At 46.0% G+C, this 22,076-nt stretch overlaps 1 protein-coding gene across 1 annotated transcript in view; it reads right to left on the bottom strand.

The window, feature by feature from the left end:
* The window catches only part of Nedd9 (neural precursor cell expressed, developmentally down-regulated 9), a 134,370-nt gene extending 114,296 nt beyond the window's left edge, over positions 1-20,074 (bottom strand). The window contains exon 1 of the mRNA XM_045136671.1: positions 19,982-20,074. Within this exon, the coding sequence (XP_044992606.1) occupies positions 19,982-19,993 (12 nt within the window). The 5' untranslated portion in view covers positions 19,994-20,074. The remainder of the gene's footprint in view (positions 1-19,981) is intronic.
* Between the last annotated feature and the right edge of the window lie 2,002 nt (positions 20,075-22,076).

Genomic DNA, 22,076 nt, shown 5'->3' with positions numbered 1-22,076 from the left:
TGAGACACTTCAGGTCCACACACTAAAGCTGACTTGTAGGAAAAAGTCTCTCGGATCATATTAATACCAACTTCCTGGTAGTCCTAACAGATGGAATGTCCAGTTTCTTTTCCAGTGGTCCACAGGCTCAATTGCACAAGGACTCTCCAGTGGGCATTTAAGCTGTCCGGATGCCCAGGCCATACCCCAGGCTTATGAAGCCAAAGCTCTGAGGATGGCAGCCGCGAACACATGCAACTCTTCTAGGCTCCTGAGGGATCTCAGCCCGGCACACCCGGTAGAACCACCTTTCTTGCCCACACTGGCAGTTGCTAGGAGATTACAGATGGACAGGTCTGGTGACATGAGTCACCATAGCCACACAGAGAGGAACTCTGGAGACTTTGTAAAGAACCAAATAACATGAAGTAAGGCAGCTGTGATCCGGGTTCATTTAATACCTCAGCAAACTGCTCCTGCGCCTGTGGACAGCTTGCCGTTAATTACATTGGTCGGAGTCACTTCAATAAATAAAACCAGCCAGGCGTGGTGAGGATGCTCGTCCTTAGTCCCGGCACTCAGGAGGCTGAGGTAAGGGGATCACTGTGAGGCCAGCCTGAGACTACATAGTGAATTCCAGGTCAGCCTGGGTTAGAGCGAGACCCTACCCCCAAAATAAGGAAAAATTACTGTCCATATACTTCACTGAAGCAAGGGAAATGTATATAACTTTTAGAAAGTTCTTTTACTCTTCCTTCCTTCCTTCCTTCCTTCCTTCCTTCCTTCCTTCCTTCCTTCCTTCCTCCCTGTCTCCCTCCCTCCCTCCCTCCCTCCCTCCCTCCCTCCCTCCCTCCCTCCCTCCCTCCCTCCCTCTTTCTTTCTTTCTTTCTTTCTTTCTTTCTTTCTTTCTTTCTTTCTTTCTTTCTTTCTTTCTTTCTTTCTTTCTTTCTTTCCTTGTTGGGAGCTGGGAAGGTGGCTCAGTTGGGGACAGTGCTTGCAGCCTAAGCAGGAGAACCTGGGTTTGGAACCCACACCGCTCCCTGGTGGGAAGAACGTAAAGCCGGAGGATGGGGAGGAGTGCCGGGCAACACTGCTGGAAATGAGGCGCCTGTTACACTCACAAGCTGTGTAATATTGGGACCATCAACATGTTGTTGTGGGTGATGGGAATAGAAGAGGGACTGGTTAGAAAGAAGAAGTTGTTTTGGATAGGAATGGGGAAAGAAAAAGAAAAAAAATGGGAGGGTAAGAAAAAAATAGCAACAAAAAGAAAAAGTACATTGGCTAACTTACAACAAACAAACAAACAAAAACACAAATACCCTGGTGTGGTCATTCATGCATGCTTGTGACCCCAGAGCTGGGGTGGGCAGAGGTGGGATTGCTGAGGCTCTCTGGTCAGACAGTCGAATGGGAAGAACAACATGGGGTTCGGGTTCTGTGAATGAGACAGAAGAGGGATACAGGAGGGCTCCCTACGCTCACCTCTGGCCTGCGCACACACGTGTGCATGTACCTCATACACACCCAACATTTCTTTTGTTGAAAGGTTACATCATTAAGGTTGTTGGTTTTAGTTGGGTTTGTTTTTTTTTTTTTTTAATTTGAGACAGGGTCTTGTTATGTAGCCCAGGCTGGCTTTGAACTTACAATCCTCTTATCCTCTGCCTCCCTAATGTTGAGATCACAGGCCCGCATCACCAAGCCTGGGCAAATTCAAGGTATCTGGAAGACTCTCATAAAGGGTGGTGTTTTTCCAGTTGACCTTTAGATGTTAAATAAATGATGAATTGCCACGTGACAGCAAATATTTGTCAAAATACTTGCACCTGCTGGCCTTTCACAGACCAGAGCTCACTCGCCCTTGATTCATGGGGCAGATGACATTTCCATACTTTTCCTGATGTGGCTGCTTGGAAGAGCACAGGAGAGTGAGAGCTCGCCAGGCCATGGCGATGGCAGAGGAGGCGCCAGTGTCTTCCTCCCTCAAAGTGCCTAAGCGGATTGAAGGCGTGGGCAGCTCCTGTTGCGATTGTTTTCCTTGTGGACTTGGGCCGGGTCTGTTCCAGCAATATATTCCTGACAGAAGACCAAACAACTTTTCTTTATGTTTCTAGGGTCTGGCTCTCTTGTTTTCATGCTCGCTTGCAAGGTTGATGATGTGATGTGAAAATGGTGTGTCAAGCTTCTGCTGAGGGCTGGCTCACCACTCCCTCAGCCGTGAGCTCAGAAGCCAAGACACCACACAGGGAAGTTCCACAGTCACCAGACGACCAGCAAGCAGGTCACTTCCTTGCACTCCTTCACCCAGAAGTGTTATTCCTGTAAAGCCCTTCCATCCCTGCTGGCCAGAAACACCAAATGCCTTTCGTATCAGCTCACCCCGAGAACAACGATGTCAGTGGGTGAGCAGTGGGGCGTTGGGTGGGCTCCTGGGATGGATTCTGAATGGCATCTGGCTGAGGCAGGTTTCTCCACCTTGGCCCTGTGGACATTTGGAGCCAGACTGCTCTTTGTGGTGGTTATTTTGTGGCACCCCCGATACCTTCCCACTAGATCCCACTGGGATCTCCTCCCTCCAGTTGGACAGTGAAAAATGTATCAGACACCATCAGTGTCTCCTGGAGGGAAGCCGCCTCCAGATAAGACGTACCATGCTACAAGGAAGAGACACGGAGATAAGAAACTTCAGTCTCCATCACGACCAGGAGATTAGAGTCTTGGTGCCTTTCACCCGATGCCTGTCACCTGGTTGTGACATGTAAGGGCTGTGTCTATTCTCTTAGCTTTGTCTTAGAAGCAGAGAATTAGGTCTGTTCTGCTCTATTTGGACCCCATACTTACTGCCACTTTCCACATCAGAGCTGTCCTGAGGGACCATGAATTGCCCCAGGTGGGGTTGGCCTTCCTGTGGGGATGGCAGAATCTTCTCTTTGGTCCTCTGGAACCATCCTCATCCTCCTCTCCCTGCTCTGTGCCCATTCTGGCCTGCAGATCTTTCACTGGTGAGCCACCATGGGTTGGTTTCACCCTCAAGCAGAGGTCTTGGCTCCTATTGGGTGGCCTTCCCTGGAGCCGCTCAGCTTCTCTAGGTTGGTGTGGTGAGGGAAGCCTTTCTGGTGAAAGCCCCAGGGGTAGAGTCATCCTCTAAAAGTTAGTCTTCTAGGATTTCAGGAGTGGTGAGGGAAAATGATTCATGCAGTTCTTTCAGGACTTCAAACCCCAGAATGGGAGGGAGGGAGGAAAGGAGAAGAGAGACACAGAGAGACAGAGAGAGAAAGAGAAGCAGTAAAAGTTATACATAAAGGCTTGCCTATTGCAGTGGAATCCTGTAGAGACATGGCTAACATGGCATCTGTTACAGTCAGCTTCGCTTTTCTGGCAGAAGCCAAGAGCAGCTTGTTGGGGAAAAAAAGGTTTATTTTGGCTTAAAGACTCAACAGAGAAGCTTCATGATGGCAGGGGAAAATGATGACATGAGCAGAGGGTGGACATCACCCCCTGGCTAACATAAGATGTACAACAGCAACAGGAAAATGTGTCAAACACTGGCAAGGGGACACTGGCTATAGCACCCATAAGCCCACCCCCAACAATACACCGCCTCCAGGAGGCATTAATTCCCAAATCTCCATCAGCTGGGAACCTAGCATTCAGAATACCTAAGTTTATGGGGGACACCCAAATCAAACCACCACATCTTGCCCCTGGCTATCAAAAATTCCAAAAAACCCCACAGAATAAACATTTGCATTGCAAAAAATGGCACTGGGCATAGCAAAGAAATATTCAACCAATACAAGATCTAAAACAACCAGGGCAAACATCAAACTCTGTAGCTTCAAGTCCAATAACTCTAGTCAGTGACAAATCTCCAAGTCTGATCATTCCAAGCAGCAACAAGTTTCTGGAGCTCTAATTCTGCCCCTCCAGCTAGGGTACTCAGTCCTGGAAAACTTTATCTGGGGCCAGCAGCTTTCCTTAGCAGACATCTCTTAGTCCCAGCATCTCCACTGGGTCTCCATAGTTCATCCTCATGGCTCCATTGGGTCTCCATGGAGGCATCCAGCAAATCTGCTTCATACTGCCCATGGCCATTTCCAAACCACAAGACTGTGTTGAAAATTTGTTGACCATCTCTTTCCTACATTTCTATACTCCATAATACCAGGGGTGGGTGCCAATTTGTTAATCCAAGGGGGAATAAAACTTTGAAGAACAGGACACTTCTTTAGCATTCAGGCCTCTTCAAAAGAGTTGTCCAAATGCAAGTCAGCTGACCCAATCTCAATAGTTGCAGCTGAACAGGCAGCAGTTCACCCAAACATTTTATTTTTTCCCTCTGTGCCATATCCCTTTGCTCACATCAATCTATTTCTACACAAAGCAGCCCTACACAAGTTCTCAGGACATGGGCATAACAGCAAGCCTCTAACACAAACAGCTTCTAGCCTAGTCCAGGCAAAGCTGTTTCTCACCCTCACAAGCCAAACCTCCCAGTCCATAGTTCTTACTGCATTCAGGTCTTTCAACTCTGACCAGAATAGTCTGTCAAGCTGTACTTACAGCACTGCAAGATGTCTCTTAAGCCAAGGTTTCAAATCCTTCCACATTCCTCTTGAAAAATTACCTCCTAAAGGGCCAAAGCCACATAGGTATCTAGCAGCAATCCTACTCCTCGGTACCACTTTACTGTTGAAGTCAAGTTCACATTGTTGGCAGAAATCACCTGACCAAGAACAGCTTATGGGGAAATATATATATATATATATGTATATATATCTTTTGGCTTACAGACTCCAGGAGAAGCTCCATGATGGCAGGGAAAATGATGGCATGAGCAGAGCATGGACATCACCCCAGGCCAACATATGGTGGACAACAGCAACAGGAGAGTGTGCCAAACATTGGCTTGGGGAAACTGGCTGTAACACCCATAGGCCTGCCCCCAACAATACACTGCCTCCAGGAGGCATCAATGCCCAGATCTCCCTCAGCTGGGAACCCAGCATTCAGAACACCTAGGTTTATGGGGGACACTTGAATAAAACCACCACAGTATTTAAGCCACAGAAGCCAAAGAACCAAGTTCTCCTAAGCCAAGCCAGGCCATCTCAGGGCAAGCTGTCTTCCACCAGCAAATTCTGGTTAGCTTGGAATGGTCAAGGCAGATGAGGGGTATATCTGAAGCACACGGTCCTGTTTGCTCTGTGAGTAAGACCGTCTGTGTTCACTGGGTGCTACAAATAATGCTATCAACTTTCACTGAGTGCTGTGTTAAGTGCTACTGATAGTAAAATCCATGCATCTGCCGATATTTTTTCACTGGTTATTATGTGACAGGAATACTTCAAAGTGTTTATTGAAGCTGGCCATGGTGGTGGCTCACACCTTTAATTCCAGCACTTGGGAGGCAGAGGCAGGAGGATTGCCATGAGTTCAAGACCAGCAGGGAGCTATAGAGTAAGTTCCAGGTCATCCTGGGCTAGAGTGAAGCCCTAGCTTGAACAACAACAACAACAACAACCCCAAGAAAACAAGAAAAACCAACAACAAAATGTTTCTTGAGCTTGGAATATCCTCACAAAGATGGCTAAGGGAGGTGGTGGTGTTCTCAAGCAAACTTGAGTTCTAGAGAGACTGAAATCCCAAGGCCTCAGCTGTAAGTGGTCAAGGAGAGATATGGATCAACATATACGATCCCTCAGCCTGTGTTCTGGGTGATAGCTCTGGGAAATGGGTCTCACCATCCGTCCTGACTGTGCCTGCCCTGAAGCGTGCTGCTTCAAGAAGCCCGGGGCAGCCCAGGCCTTTACCTCTTCTGGCGGGGGAGCTGAGCACTCAGGCTTAGACTCCGACCACTGTTGAGAGTTCTCTGAACACCCATAAAACATGCTGAGGAAACCAAAAGAGGCATACCTATGCCAGAGAGGCATGTGCACTCGTGGACCAGAAGACTCCTTGCTGGTAAAGTGTCACTCTCCCTGAACTGATCCATAGAATTAACCTCCTTCCAAGCAAAATCCTAATGCAAACTTATTTTATAGAAATCCTCAGGCTGGTTTTAAACTTCATGTGGAAACTCAAAGGGGCTAGAATAGCAGAATCAAAGCAAAAGAAAGGCCAAAGCAAAACATTTTATAAAAGAAGGATAAAGGCCAGGCGTGGTGGTGCACACCCTTAATCCCAGCACTTGGGAGGCAGAGGTAGGAGGATCACCGTGAGTTCAAGGCCACCCTGAAACTACATAGTGAATTCCAGGTCAGCCTGAGCTAGAGCAAGATGCTACCTCAAAAAAAGATTTTAAAATAGGACAAACTTGGGGAACTAATATTACCCAATTTCAGGACTTAGAAAGCCACACTATCAAGACAGTGTGGATTAAAATATTTAACATATCTATGTTCATAGAACTTTATTTCAGTGTTTTATATATTTTTATTTAATTAATTAATTAATTTGAGAGAGAGAGAGAGAGAGAGAATAGGTGCACCTGGGCCTCCAACCTCTACAAACCAACTCTGGATGCATTTGCCACCTTGTGCATCTGGTTTATGTGGGTCCTGGGGAATTGAACCTGAGTCCTTTGGCTTTGCAGACAAGTGCCTTAAGTGCTAAGCCATCTCTCATGCTCAGAGCTTTATTTCTAGTTGCTCAAATTAGGAATAGCCCAAGTATCTTTTGAACATGGACAGATAAGCTGGTCACCATACAATGAAAAGTAGCCAGCAATGATGAGAAGGAATGGACTATTGAGACCCATAGGCGATGGAGACCAAACTAAGCATTTTGTGAAAAAGAAGCAAGGATGTGCATATGTCATTCAGATACATTTTTAGGAAACTCAAATGATTCAAGTGTCAGAAAGTGGGTTGATGGCTGCCTGGAGAGGGTCAGAAGGGTCAGGAAGTAGGGCTATAACTGGGTGTGAGGAAACGTCTGGAGATGTGTGGAGAGTTTTACAGATGGATGCATATGTTCACATGTTTGTGTAGTTTACTCCATACCCATTAAGCCTCTGCAAACCTCTTTAACGAAAACCAGGTAGGTAATGTCTGTGCACTCATGTGACAAGTTGGTACAACTAGGTCCCAGGAGTGTACAAATTCTCCACCTAGACACACAGATCAAAACATACACTTAAAACTTTATAAAAGTGATGAGTGATGCTTTTGAATTTTGGGCTACATTTCAAGTATTTATACATATGTTTTATTGTCATGCTGTTCATATTTATAGGGGACAGTGTGACATCTCCACAATGTATTATGTCATAGTCAGATTAAGGGAATTGGCCTATCACTTCAGGCAGTTATCATCCTGTATGGAAATATCCAAAATCCCTTCTGTTTTTTTTTGAAACAGCCAACAAGTAGCCAAATATAGTTGTCAATTATAGTTTCCTGCTGTGTTACAGGGGATTAGAAATTGTTCCTCCTATCCAATAGTCTGCCTGGTATCCATTAACCACCCTTTCCCCTGCCTTACCCTTCTCAGTATCAGGTAACCAGTATTCTACTTTCTATTTCTAAGACATCAACTTTCCAGCTTCTACATACATGTGAAAACATGCAGTTTGTGTGCCTTTGCCTGACATTTCTCTTAGCATCATACCTCCTGGTTCCATTCATGTTTGAGCCTTTGGGGCTGAGAAATGGTTCAGTAGTTACTGCAGTTCCATGCAAGGTCTAACGAACCAGGTTTGATTCCTCAGGACCCATGTAAGGCCAGATGCACAGAGGGGCCACATGCATCTGGAGTTCCTTTGAGCTGGCCTAAGGCCATGGAGCACCCATTCTGTCTGTCTCTCTTCTCTCTCTGCTTGCAAATAAGTAAATAAAAACATTTAAAAAAATTTTTTAAAAAGAACTTGAGCCTTGTTATGGCTGAGTAGTATTCCATTGTGGATATCCTGACACGTTTCTCATCCCTTTCACCCACAGCTCTTAATTTACTGCTTGACACATTCCTACCTGAGGCGCTGTTATAAGCCTTATGACTTCATTTTTCACGATCACAGGTTTTGAGTAAAATTAAGCTTCTGAAATGTCCAAGATACCAGAGAGCTGGGGTCAGGGTCAGAGTGGCAAAGGGACAGAGTAAAGCTAAGCTGTCACGCAGCAGGGGCAAGCTGTCACATGTCCCACCACCTCCCGGAAGCTGGATTTTGTAACGGGCTGTCCTTGTATTTTTTCACCTAACAAGTTCTGCAACTGAAGACGGTGTGGAAGAACCTGGAAAACATCACCCTGCCAATGGCACTGGTGTCTTTGATGAGGTTGCTTATGGTGGGGTCCCAGACACAAGAGCGTTTCTGCACACAGCCTGTGAAAGTGGCCTTGGTTCTTTGCACCCCTTTGCTCTGCAGCCCATTTGTGGCTTGTAATGTGACAAGGGCTTTTGAGACACTGAAGCCAGTCGTAGCACTAGAACGACCCAACCTTGACTTCACACGCAGGGCTCCTTCCCAGTGAGGGCAGAGGCATTGCTGACTGCCCAGGTGTGTCCACCCCAAAGGATGCTGACCTTGAAGAGCACACGACGGCCCAGGATCTGTTAGGTTCGTAAGAGTCACTTTGTTGGCGTGCTTACAAAGGGCCCAGTGTTAAGCAGAGTTGTACTGATTTAAAGTAAGAAGTACAACTGGTGAGTAGTTGAGAATGCTTTGCAGCTCTTGTAGGCAGGCTCACTGCGCGGGGACATTGTCACAGTGCTGCTTGTTGTCCCCATAGAATTAGCAAGGGCCTCTGCTAGTAACCCCCCACTGCGGGTGACATAAGGCACCGTGGTCAACAGAAGGGCTGTGGCATTGCTTCAAGGCACCGTAGAGCCAACACTGCTCTCTAGGTTCTTCTATGGCCTTGGCTACGCATTCAGAGGGCCTCGAGGATACTCTGAGTCTCCCATTCTTTTTAGTTTTTTCTTCAGGCAACTCCTGTTCTACCAGTCAGGTGGCTTCCTGCCTCCTAACCTGTACATCTCAGAGGAGCTCCACATTCCTCCTCCTCTTCTCTCTCTTTCTTCCTTTGCTTCCCAGGGATTCACCACATACCCAAGCTGTCCTGGACTGCAGGATCCTCTCGCCTCAGTCTCTGGAGTGCTGGGGTGCAGGCATGCTCCACCACACCCAGCTCCACACCCTTCCTTTTTACACGTACATGATTGGCTTCTTGGTTACTTCCATAACTGGCTTCTTGTATCCATTTTGTTTACCTAGAATGGTTGCATTTTGCTTATGTATTTGATGAAATTTACTCTAAAAGCTTCTTGTTTCCAAGATCTTTTGAGATATCTAAGCTACCTGCCTGTTCTTCCTGCCTCCCATCCTGACCACTGACTATGCCATAAACACCCATGTTTAAAAAAAAACAAAAAACATCGATTTATCTTGTTGGTTTGCAAATGGCTGTTGAAAAAAGGGACACGGTATTTCCTCAACCAAGAGGGCTAAGCATACTTTAGAAAGGGGGGCAGTTGTCATGGAAAGAAGAGAACCAGGTAAAACCCAAAGGACCAAAGCTGCTGTCCTTGATTTCAATAGCTTTGCTGGTCCTCATTTCTCATCTGCAGTCTAGGATATAGACTTGATTTATGAGAAAATATAGTATAATTCTGGTACTGTTATAGACTTATTTTCTATTATTGCTATTTCTTTTTTATAGAAATTATTTATTTATTTATTTGAGATAAAAGGAGAGAGAGAGAGAGAGAGAGAGAATGGGCACACCAGGACCTCCAGTCACTCCAAACAAACTCCAGGCACATAGGCCACCTTGTGAATCTGGCTTATGTGGGTTCTGAGGAATCGAACCTGGGTCCTTAGACTTTGCAGGCAAGCTCCTTAACCACCAAGCCATCTCTCTAGCCCTATTACTTTCTTTTTGAGACTATAGATTTGGACTTGCCATGCAGCTGAGGATGGACTTGACCTCCTGATCCTCCTATCTGCTCTTCCCAAGTGCTAGAATGACATGTGTACATTAACATACCTGGGTGTTACTTTGTTACTTCTTTTATTGTTTTGTTTTGAGACAGGGGCTCACTCTGTAGCCCAGGCTGTCCTCAAACTCATAGCAATCCTCCTGCTTCTGCCTCTCTCATGCTGGAATTAAAAGTGTAAGCCAACATGCCTGGTTTATTACTTGAAATTGTATAAGAAACGCTTCCTAGCAACATTTTACAGCTGAATGGCAGGTATTATTTTCATTTCTCTTTTACTCCATAGCTTTTAAGAGAAGGCTCAGAATGTTGACTGAAGATTCTTAAAAATATGAGCACTGACGTGGGTACAGTGATGCACGCCCATTAACCCCACATGTGAGGTGGAGGCAGGGGCATTGGGAGTTCAAAGCCATTCTGGGATACAGAGTGAGACTCTGTCACTCACACACGTGCACACACACATGTGTACATGTATACATACATGTGCACGTATACATACATGCACCCACAAATGGGCTGTAACATGCAGCCTTTAGCTGGTCAGTGTCAGATGTCTAGGTGAAAAAGTAAAAATTCAGACCAAAGATTCTCACTCATAAAGGCAGAATTTTAAAACACAGGCATGTGCATAACTTCCCAGCTCTCGCTGATGTAGGAAGTTGGAAGTGGGGTGTATCTGTGGATTTTCATGAGGAAAGAGGTCTCCACCAGTGCAGGATCTTTCGACCCAGGCAGCTTTTAGAACCCACCAGGAGTCCCTCATGGCCTGTGTTATTTTCTCATTTGCAATCCTGTGTTTCTGGAAGCCTCTGCATCTTTTCACATTCAATCCAACCAGAGCAAAACCCTTTCAGACTCATTTTCCCTAACCCATATGATAGAGGCAAGCTAGACTGACACCTTCCAGAACTTTCCCCTTCAACACCGTGTCCACCATTTCAACTTCTCTTGAAGGAATCAAGCTCAAGACATAAGCCTTCAGCATAATATTTGGCCTCTGAAGAAAGCATTACGGGTATTCTGTTTCTATTTTTCTTAGCTTTCCCCAAAGTAATTTTCTCTCCCTTAGGAGCTGGGAAGCATTTCCTGTAATTAGGGTTTGCTACTGGCACTGGCTCCTTGAAGCTTTCGTCTGCCCAGCTCACAGACCCATAGGCACTGCCTACTGTGGCTTTCAGAGCAAAGTGGCCACAGTCCTCCTTAGCCTGGAGTCATGGATAGAAAGATCGGGAAAGGAGGCTGAGCCATCCATAGTTGCTATCTTGTGAGCCCTTTATACATCAATAAGTGGAACGGGCCAGAGGGCTCAGCAAATTTTAGGCTGAGTTGTCACTTGTTGGGTGTACGTAGCTTGTGTGCTTTGGATCACCTGTCACCTGTGTACCTCCCTATGTTTCTCTGCATTCTTTAAGCTGAGTTTATATCAACTCTACAGCTGAAATCAGGTAATAGGATACTACTGGTGGGTGCCATTTATGCCACTTTCCAGCTTACTCCTTAATATACCCCCATCCTCTCTCAACTTCATCTTCACGGCTGGTAGTGAGGGAGCCTGAGATGTTAGAGCTGTATGCTGGAAGAAACCCAGATCTCTGGGGTAGCTGCCTATGAGGATTATAGGCTACACCAAGCAGCAAAATTTACCTGTATTCTGTATGTGGCCACCAAGAACGGAGGGCTTATTTGTTATTGCAGCTCACTATCACACTATCCTAACTAATGTGGCTTCTGAATGGGAACTTCTGGATCTCTAAGGAATGACACAGCACCAGGGAGAGATAGACATGGCTTAGGATGTGGGCAAGTAGTACTTGATATAAGCTACTTCATTCTCAAAGATGCTTCTCTAAGTAATCCAGTGCAAAACCAAGAGGTCTGTGGATATAACAGTTGAAGGAAAAACGATGGATTCTTCTAAATTTTCTTTAAAACTATTTTATTTATTTTAGAGAGAGAGAGAGAGAGAGAGAAAGAGCATGTGAGAGAAAGAGGCAGATAGAAAGACAGTCACTAGCCACTCCAAATGAACTCCAGACACATGCATCACCTTGTGTATCTGGCTTTACGTGGGTACTGGGGAATTGAACTTGGGCTGTCAGGCTTTGCAAGCAAGTACCTTAACCACTACGCAATCTCTCCAGTCCCTCTTCTAATTAAAAATATGTTTATTGATTGATTTTCACATATGTATATGGAGAGAGAGAGAGAGAGAGAGAGAGAGAGAGAGAGAGAGAGAGAGAATGGGTACACCAGGGCCTTTAGCCATAGCAAATAAATTCCAGATGCAAGTGATTTTGTGCATCTGGCTTTACGTGGGTACTGGGGAATAGAACCCAGTCCATCAGACTTTGCAAACAAGCACCTTTAGCTGCGGAGCCATCTCCCTATCCCTACAGAACCCTAGTCAAATCTGAATGAGTCCTTGTAAAAAGAAAATCAAGGCCAAGCATGGGGAATCATCACAGACACCTCTCAGCCTAGACTGTGCTATGGGTAACACCGATCTAAAAGGACTCGCTTTCCCCAGCGCTGTGGCATTTGCAAAGACAGGCCAAGGGGCTCCTTAGAGTTCTCTGCACGATTTTTAGTGTGATGTTTCTAGAATCATCTTTGTCATATGGGGAATGACTAGGCTGCTGACAGGCTGGGGAGAACAGACTGCTTCTGTCTGTTTTTACTTGAATCCTTCGGCAGAATGGATTCCCACCACAGAGGGTTTTCATCTTCATTTATCTTGACTGAGTGAAAGTACCATATTCAAGAAACCCTCAAAGCTTCGTATTTTAGAATAAATGAGGCCCATTTGTGGGGAAAGCAAGCCACAGAAAACATTGTAAAACCACACGGGCTGGTATTAAATCAGGGAAAGTGTCTGGTCAGAAAGGGAAGGGAAAGAACACTGACGCGTTGGGGGTCACTTTCCGCATCACAGACGTTGTTTGGTTGATGGCTGCCTTCCGGATGGAGCAATTTCTGCAGCTGGACCGTGTGACCCGGGGGGCCTCCAGGAATCCTGTCTGAGTAGAGCACTGGGTTTGTGTTGATTGAGAAAGTCAAGCCTCCATCCGCACGTGTCCCTTTGCAGGCCCAGTGTCTCTCATACCTAAAGCACTTCATCTCCGAATCTGCTTTCCATTTCTCAGACCACCCCAGGCATCCACATCCCCCACTCCCATGAAATCCCTGTCTGCTCTAAATTACCTTTTGGTGGTGACTTATGCCTCAATAAAACTGCTCCGTGGGTAGGAGGGCTGGTTTGACTCTGTTACTAAATAAGTTTGAGTGGGGTTCAGTTTTGAAATGCATGGTATTTTATAAAGAGGGGGCGGTCTTCAAGATGGGATGTCACATTCTTGTTCTATTATTATCTGTATCCACAGGTCTCATGACCATAAGGGCACCAGAAACATCTGGGGTCCCTTCTAAGCACAGGACTATGGAGCCATCACATCGCATGCAGGAATCTTACTGAGATTGGCACACACAGGAGGCCTCCAGGCTTTCTACATATTAGAAACCCACATGGAACTTGCTAAAATGATACACTTCTGCATCCTACTCTGGACGCTATGAATTAGAGTCACCCAGAATGGGTGGCCCCAGGAATCTGTATTTGAATAATCTTTACAGGTAACTCTGGGAACCTAAGAGTCGTGAAACATTGCCTCAAGTTAGGAGATGGAACCTTCATTTCTATGTGGACTTCATCCGTTGCTCCCAGTGAACTGCTTGGGGAAAGGGCGAAGGGTTTGAATGCTTTTCTTTGTATCAAGTACGGAGCTAGATGCTCTAAGTCTACTTTTTGGTTAGTCCAATCAAGTTGGGAGGACCATTGTAAATAGTAGGGTTTGAACTCAGACCTCTGAGTCCACAGCAAAGAATTTTCCACTGAGCCACATTGGGTGACTTGATGGCCAGCCATTTTCTGTATGGAAGGTTGAACTAAAACTTTTAGGGTTCACAATAGGTTGGCCTTTCACCTACTATAAGACTTTATCAGATAATTGCTTTTTTGGGTTTTTTTTCCAGCTTTTTAAAATATAATTGACAGAATTACATATGTTTTTAAGGTATACAATAGGATGTTTTAGTGCATATATACAGATTTTTGTCTTTCATTAAAATATTTTATCTTTATTTATCTGAGAGACATAGAGAGAAAGTGCATGCCAGGACCTCCAGCCACTGCAAATGAACTCCAGATGCATGTGCTACCTTGTGCATCTGGCTTATATGGGTCCTGGGGAATCAAACCTGGGTCCTTTGGCTTTGCAGGCAATTGCCTTAACTACTAAGTCATCTCTCTAGCCCTTGGGTTCTTTTTATTTATTTGAGACAAGAGAGAGAAAGAGAGAATGGGTGCACCAGGGCCTCTTGTGAACTCCAGATGCATGTGCCACCCTGTGCATCTGGATTATATGGGACCTAGAGAATCGAACCCTTAACCACTAAGCCATCTCTCCAGCCCCCTTGTTTGTTTTTTGAGACAGAGTCTTGCTATGTTGCCCAGGCTGGCCTCAAACCTATGATTTTCCTGCCTAGGTCTCCCAAGTGCTAGGATCACAGACATGCCCTTAATATACATATACACTATGAAGTGATTCCTACAGCCAGGCTCTTGAATATACCTGTCCCTTCAAGTAGTTACTATACATGTGCAGTGAGCATGCTTACACTCTGTTCTCTTAGTACATACCAAGTGTTCAATGCAATATTGCTGACTTACACACCATGGTAGTCTTTAGATTTCTAGAAATTATTCATCTTATACTGAAGGTAAGTACACTTTGACCAACATCTCTCCATTCACCACAAACCTTAATCCCTGGTAACCACCGTTCTACTGTTTCTATGAGTCCAGTGATTTTAGATGTTACATAGCAAAGGAGGTCACACATTCTTTTCTGTGCGTGGCTTATTTCTCTTAGCATAGTATCCTCTAGCTCCATTCATGTTGCTTCCAATGATGGGATTTCTTTCTTTTAAAAGGCTGAATTATATCCCTCTGTCTCTATAGATCATGTTTTTTTTTTTTTCTCTTTCAGATTTTCAAGTGTTGTTGGACACAAAGGTAGTTTCTATTTCTTGGCTAGTGTGAAAAATTCTGCAATCAACATGAGAACACAGACATCTCTTCCTTATATTTATTTTAGTTCTTTTGGATATATACCTAAGTAGTGGGTTTGTTAGATTATATAGTAGGAGCTTCCTTCCGTCTTGCTCTCTCTGATGGTTGTGCCAATTTACTTTCTTACTAGAGGGATGCAATGGCTCTTTCTCTACATCCTTGCTAACACTTCTTATGTTTGGATTGAAAACCCTCAGAAGGAGAGGTGATAGCTCAAGATGGCCTTCATTTGCATTTCCCTAGTGATTAGTCACGTCCCTCACCCATTGGCTATTTGTGTGTATTCCTTGGAAACAAGGTAATTACCTTGTCCACTTTGAAAACCAGATTATTTGTTTTCTTGCTGTTGAGTGGTTGAGATCCAGATACACAGGACACTAATCACTTGATATCTATGTGCTTTGCAAATTATTTCTCCCATGCTGTAGGCTGTGAAAAATGTCTTAAGATGGTAATGGTCCAAAGCCCAATGTGGTGGTACACAGCTGTAATTCTAGTATTTGGGAGGTAGAGACAGGAGGATCAGAAGTTCAAGGCCATCCTCAGCTATATAGGGAATCGGGGCTACATGAGACATATATCAAAAAATCAAGGAAGAGAGAAGGAAGAAGAGGACAAGGAAGAAAAAAGAAGATGAAGAGGAGGAGAATGGAGGAGGAAGAGAAGGAAGAAAAAGAGGAGGAGGAGGAGGTGCCCTGATCAGAGACCCCACTTCATACTGACTAATTGTTCACCAGGTTATCAGGTCAGCTACTGAAGGGCTGGCAACTTGAAACTTGCAGCAAGAGACTGGCTGAGTCCTCAGTTAAAGAGCTTCTTCTGCTCCCATACCTCCTCCCAGGACAGCTAACAGGCTGCATCAGGCCCAGGCAGGGGTGTGAAGCCCAGCCACCTTGCATTAGTTCAAGATCACTCTACAGGACCATCCCAGCTGCAGAAACCCAGCTGATGAGCTTCCATCTTCACTATGACGTGGACTTCTCCCTCCTGTCTTCTCCTAGGTGATGGACTTCCACCTTCACTATGACATGGACTTCTCTGTCTTCCCCTGTCCTAGGTGATGGGCTTCCACCTTCACTATGACATGGACTTCTCTGTCTTCCCCTGTCCTAGGTGATGGGCTTCCACCTTCACTATGACGTGGACTTGTCCATCCTCCCTGTCCTAGGTGATTGGCTTCCACCTTCACTATGACGTGGACTTCTCCCTCCTGCCCTCTCCTACGGGATGGACTTCCACCTTCACTATGACATGGACTTCTCTGTCTTCCCCTGTCCTAGGTGATGGGTTCCACCTTCACTATGATGTGGACTTCTCTGTCTTCCCCTGTCCTAGGTGATGGGTTCCACCTTCACTATGATGTGGACTTCTCTGTCCTCCCCTGTCCTAGGTGATGGGCTTCCACCTTCAATATAATGTGGACTTCTTCGTCCTCCCCTATCCTAGCTGATGAGCTTCCACCTTCACTATGATGTGGACTTCTCCTTCCTTCCCTCTCCTAGGTGATGAGCTTCCACGTTCATTATGACGTGGACTTCTCTCTCCTCCCCTGTCCTAGGTGATGGGCTTCCACCTTCACTATGACGTGGACTTGTCCATCCTCCCTGTCCTAGGTGATGAGTTTCCACCTTCATTATGACATGGACTTCTCCATCCTCCACTGTCCTAGGTGATGGGCTTCCACCTTCACTATGACGTGGACTTCTCTCTCCTGCCCTATCCTAGGTGATGGACTTCCACCTTCACTATGATGTGGACTTCTCCCTCCTCCCCTGTCCTAGGTGATGAGTTTCCACCTTCACTAAGACATGGACTTCTCCATCCTCTACTGTCCTAGGTGATGGGCTTCCACCTTCACTATGACGTGGACTTCTCCCTCCTGCCCTGTCCTAGGTGATGAGCTTCCACCTTCATTATGACATGGACTTCTCCCTCCTGCCCTGTCCTAGGTGATGGGCTTCCACCTTAACTATGATGTGGACTTCTCCCTCCTGCCCTGTCCTAGCTGATGAACTTCCACCTTCACTATGATGTGGACTTCTACGTCCTCCCCTGTCCTAGGTGATGGGCTTCCACCTTCACTATAACGTGGACTTCTCCCTCCTGCTGAGCCCTCCTTCTTTTTTGAAGCAGGGTCTTTTAGTGTTCACTGCTTTGTTCACCATCACTCTGGCCTGGGTGTGACTGGAAGATGCTCCTGTGTCACCTCCCTTCTCAGCATAGGCATGTTAGGATTACAGATGCTCACTACAGTGTTCAGTTTTACATGGATGCAGGGATCCAAACTCAGGTACTCACGTTGGCATAACATGTGCTTTATCCACTGATCCATTGCCTCACCCCAAAACCTTTCATATTCTTATTTTTAATTATTTACTAATTTTTATTTATTTATTTTGCTTTTTGAGGTAGGGTTTCACTCTAGTCCAGCCTGACCTGGAATTCACTATGTAGTCTCAGAGTGGCCAAGAACTCATGGTGACCCTCCTACTACCTCTGCCTCCTGAGTGCTGGGATCAAAGGCATGTGCCACACCACCCGACTTTTTCTTTCTTTCTTTTTAGTTTTCATATTTTTAAAAGACTAACAGAATAAGTACATTTTAAATGAGTGATTAAAGAGCATATAAATTATATCTTGTTCATTGTCAGCTCCCTTCGTAGGCACCACAAACCCACAGTAAATGTAAACTCACAGTGTAAGTACTGACATTGCTTCTGCATGGAACTTGTGTCTAGTGGGGAAACGAGAGCAATGCTTCTGAGTTCTGGCAGTAAACCCTTCTTGGTCTCTGTGAAGTAAGAGTTTTATCTGCTTTTCTGTCTTCAGATAAACTATAATGCACAACCCCACTGCCAACTTCCTGCCTTGGTACAAACAGTGTCGCAGAGCCAGTCTCTTTGTCCTTGCCAGCAATGCCTGGGTAAACATCTAGCTACCAGCTCTCTGAAAATAAATCAAAACTCGGCAATAGGGCATCCAGCCTTTCTGTGGCCCTTCAATGTTCCTGTAGGGGTGGTGTGACCCCTCTACCTTCTGCTCATGTCATATTTGCACAGTCGACTGAGAGCTCGCTTTTCTCTGCAGAGGTTTTTGGGAGGTGCTCTTCCTGAGATCATTTATGCTAGTAACCTGGCTTTTTGCAAAGGATGGTCTTGACCATCCTCCAATCTGTGGTCTTCATTGCTCTTGCTAGTTCCAGAAATGAGAAGGTTCAGGGGGACCACCATGTCATGCCTGAAGCAGAGTCCCAAGGCCCAGCTCTCACACTCTGCCTTTCCTCTTTCTCTGTCAGTGCCCTGCATAGACTGTATTTTTTAATTTTAATTTATTTATTTTCAAGCACAGAGAGAAGAGAGACAGACAGAGAATGGGTGTGCCAGGGCCTCTAGCCACTGCAAACAGACTCCAGACACATGTGCCCCTTGTGCATTTGGCTTACATGGGTCCTGGGGAATAGAACCTGGGTCCATCGGCTTCTCAGGCAAATGCCTTAACCACTAAGCCATCTCTCCAACCCTAGACTGTAATTTTTAAATTTTTTTGGTTTATTTTCAAGAGGAGAGGGAGAGGGAGGGAGAGTTAGAGAGAAATAAACCAGGTATGCCAGGGCCTCTTGCCACTGCAAAAGATTCCAGACACATGCACCACTTTGTGCATCTGGCTTTACGTGGGTACTAAGGAATCAAATCTGGACCCATCAGGCTTTGCAAGAAAGTTCTTTAATCACTGAGGTTTCTTTCCAACCCCAGGACTGTATTTAATTTTAAACAATATTTTATTTTTATTTATTTATTTATTTGACAGAGAAAGAGAGAAAGAGAGAGAGAGAGAGGGAGAGAGAATGGGCATGTCAGGGTGTCCAGCCATTGCAGATGAACTCCAGATGTGTGCGCCCCCTTGTGCATCTGGCTAACGTGGGTTCTGGGAAATCTAACCTGGGTCCCTTGGCTTTGCAGGCAAATGCCATAACCACTAAGTAAGTCATCCCTCCAGCCCCTGTATTTAATTTTTATGAAACTTTTGGGAATCCTTTGTTAGAGAGAGAGAGAGAGAGAGAGAGTGTGTGTGTGTGTGTGTTTGTGTGTGTGTATTGCTGGGAATTTGTAATGCTGGGAATTGAACCTAAAGCCTCCTTCATACTAAACAAGTGCTTTACCACTGAGTTAAATCTTCAGCACTCTTTTTACCTGGAGACAGATTCTTGATAAATTGTCCCAAGTGTCCTTGAACTCACTTTATAGCCCAAAGAGGCCTTGAACTTGTAATTTACCTGCCTGAACCTCCTGATTAGTTGAGTTACAGGCCTGAGCTGCCAGGTCTGAGTCAGTATTTTAAACATGACCTCTGCCTCACACCAGTGTTCTCACGGAGGAGCTCATGGAAGCAGAGTGGGTTATGGGGATTGGCAAAAGAAAGATGAAGCAAAGAACAGGTCATCACTTGCTGGGCCATCAGCTTTGAATGTTCTGTGACATCCAGACTTGCTCAGACACCTGTACCCTAAGGGCAGTATTCCTTCTGTGTCCAGAAGAATGCTTCCTCAGAGAAAGACTCCCTGTGAGCATCCGCATATCCCTGTGAAAAACCACCAAACACAGCAAACTCTAGAAATAATGTGCTTTCTTTTCAAATATTACCCCGGGCGTTGTGGCGCACACCTTTAATCCCAGCACTCGGGAGGCAGAGGCAGGAGGAACGCCATGAGTTCGAGGCCACCCTGAGACTACATAGTGAATTCCAGGTCAGCCTGGGCTAGAGTGAGACCCTACCTCGAACCCCCCCCAAAAGAAAATTACATAAAAACAAAATATGAGTTGCAGGCTTGTATGCCAACAGAGCACCATTCATCATACTGTTTGAGGGGAGTTAACCCGGATAGAACTGGAGAACAGGAGGCCACAGAACGTGCAGTTTCCTGCCACCACTCACCCTTGCCCACATGGTCCCCGAAGGAGCGGGGGAGCGCCAGTGCTCGAGGGCGAAGATCCCACGATTTCCCTCTGCTGGCCGCTCTCCTCCTTGTCATACCGCTCCCTGAAGGAAGTGTCACGTGCTCCTGCCAGTGGGTGACACGAGGGGCTCACGGCTCACTGACCTTGCAAACACAAGTTAGACATAAGAAGGTGGGTTAAATGTCAGAAGGGATCAGGATGCAGCTGCTTCTGTCGTGTGTGTGTGTGTGTGTGTGTGTGTGTGTGTGTGTGTGTGAGATGTGTGGTATACGAGCATGTGTGTGCAGATGTGCATGCCTTGCATGTGTGGCAGCCAGAGGAGAATTTTGGGCGCCCTTCTCTATCACTCAACTGCCTATTTCCTTGAGATAGGCTCGCTCTTTCTCTCTCTCTCTCTTTCTCTCTCGCTACTGTTTTTGGTCAGCATGCTCCAGCAATTCTCTGATCCCTCACCTCCGCTCTGTGCACTGGGGTTATAGACGTGTGTGATGACGCTGGGCTTTTTATGTGGGTGGTGTGGGAATCTGACTGTATCCAGCATGGAAGAGTGGGAAGGAAGCAATGAGAGAGCCAGCCGATGGGGAGAGGTGCTGTACAATGCCGTCTCCTGGATGTGACATGGCAGCTGTGCTCTTGAACTCCTAGTACTTGTCATTACCTGCACACAACCGACATAATTTTGTCATTGAAAGGGGAGGGACCCATGACGCCGCATCACGCCCTGAGCGTTTATAGGCAGTTCACAGAAGCTGAGGGAGAGGCATTTTCTTCAGTCACAGAGCCACTGGTAAGATGCTATTTCAGTTACCTTTTCATTGCTGGGACAAACAACTGACCTGAAACAGCTTATGGGTGGAAAGGGATTCCTTCAGGCTCACAGACTGGGGGGATGTTTCGTCATGGCGGACAGAGGTAGCTGGCTCACCCCATCACACTCCCACAGCAGAGGGAGAGCGGCCAGCTCCAGCTGCAGCTCCAGCCGGCTCTCCGCACCCCTGATCAGGCTGGGCCTGCAGGGACGTGCCTCCTCCAGCAAGTGGGACGCGGAGTCTTCACTTCATCGAAAGTACTGCAGGTTGAGGGGTACACACATCTACATGCACACACCACAGACGCCCGTGCTCCGACAAGCAACCCCTCATTCGCGCTGCTGTAAGCAGCTCTAATTCAACTCCTCTGGCTCAGAATACACAATCCAATCAATAACAACAAAACCAAAAAGGATCCGAGTAAAGCAATCAGAAAATTTCTGTGCCATCAAGTGTGACAGGTGACTCTGGTTACAGCTGCAGTGTGTCAAGAGAAAGCATGCAGAAGGCCAAGATGGACACCGAGTGGGCCTTGAGCTCCAGGTGGATGTTGCGAGTTTTCTCATCGCTAGTGGAGGCAAAGGGGTGGTCCTGGCTCTACCCCATAGTTCTCGTCATGCCCTTCACTTGCTTTGCCATGTTCCCACCTCTGCTGCCCCAAGACCCTCCTTTACATGGGTTCTCCATATTGTAGCTCTTAGCAGTTGGAAGCCAGCTCTGGGCATTCTCTCACTCTCACCAGCAGCTAGTGAGGGTCGGTTGAGCCACATGTCTTATCTTCCAAAAAGAAGGAAAAATGGTGCTTTGGAAATGTGACTTTTCAATAGCTTAGATACAAAGGCTCAGAATTTGATTATTTGGAAGAACAATGAGCAAGGCCTTCAACAGGCTAGCTACCGCTGGCTGGTTTTTCATTTTGCCTTCATCTCCTCACAGTTGGAAGATTCAGTTTTGAAGTGGTGTGTGTGTGTGTGTTTGTGTGTGCATATTTAGGGACTGCATTAAAATATATTCTTAGAAAAACCCTTACAGTTAAACCACATGGGCCATATGGACATGTTTTTGAGAACTGGTAATCTCAATCTCTATAGGGGAGTTTTCCCTGTCAAGAATGAAAAATCAAAATTAAGTGGGTGTTGGAGCAGAGCAATAAAAAAGCTGAGCAAACCGCTTCATGAGCCCATCTGGCTTCCCTTATGAGGAAGAGAAATCTCTCTAGAACTGCATTGCAAATGACCAGGAATGGAAGTTGGTCTCCATTTG

This window comes from Jaculus jaculus, chromosome 17, assembly GCF_020740685.1.
Source record: "Jaculus jaculus isolate mJacJac1 chromosome 17, mJacJac1.mat.Y.cur, whole genome shotgun sequence".
In the NCBI taxonomy this organism is placed as follows: Eukaryota; Metazoa; Chordata; class Mammalia; order Rodentia; family Dipodidae; genus Jaculus; species Jaculus jaculus.
Note: the sequence above shows the minus strand (reverse complement) of the source record. Positions and strands in the feature narration are given on the sequence as shown.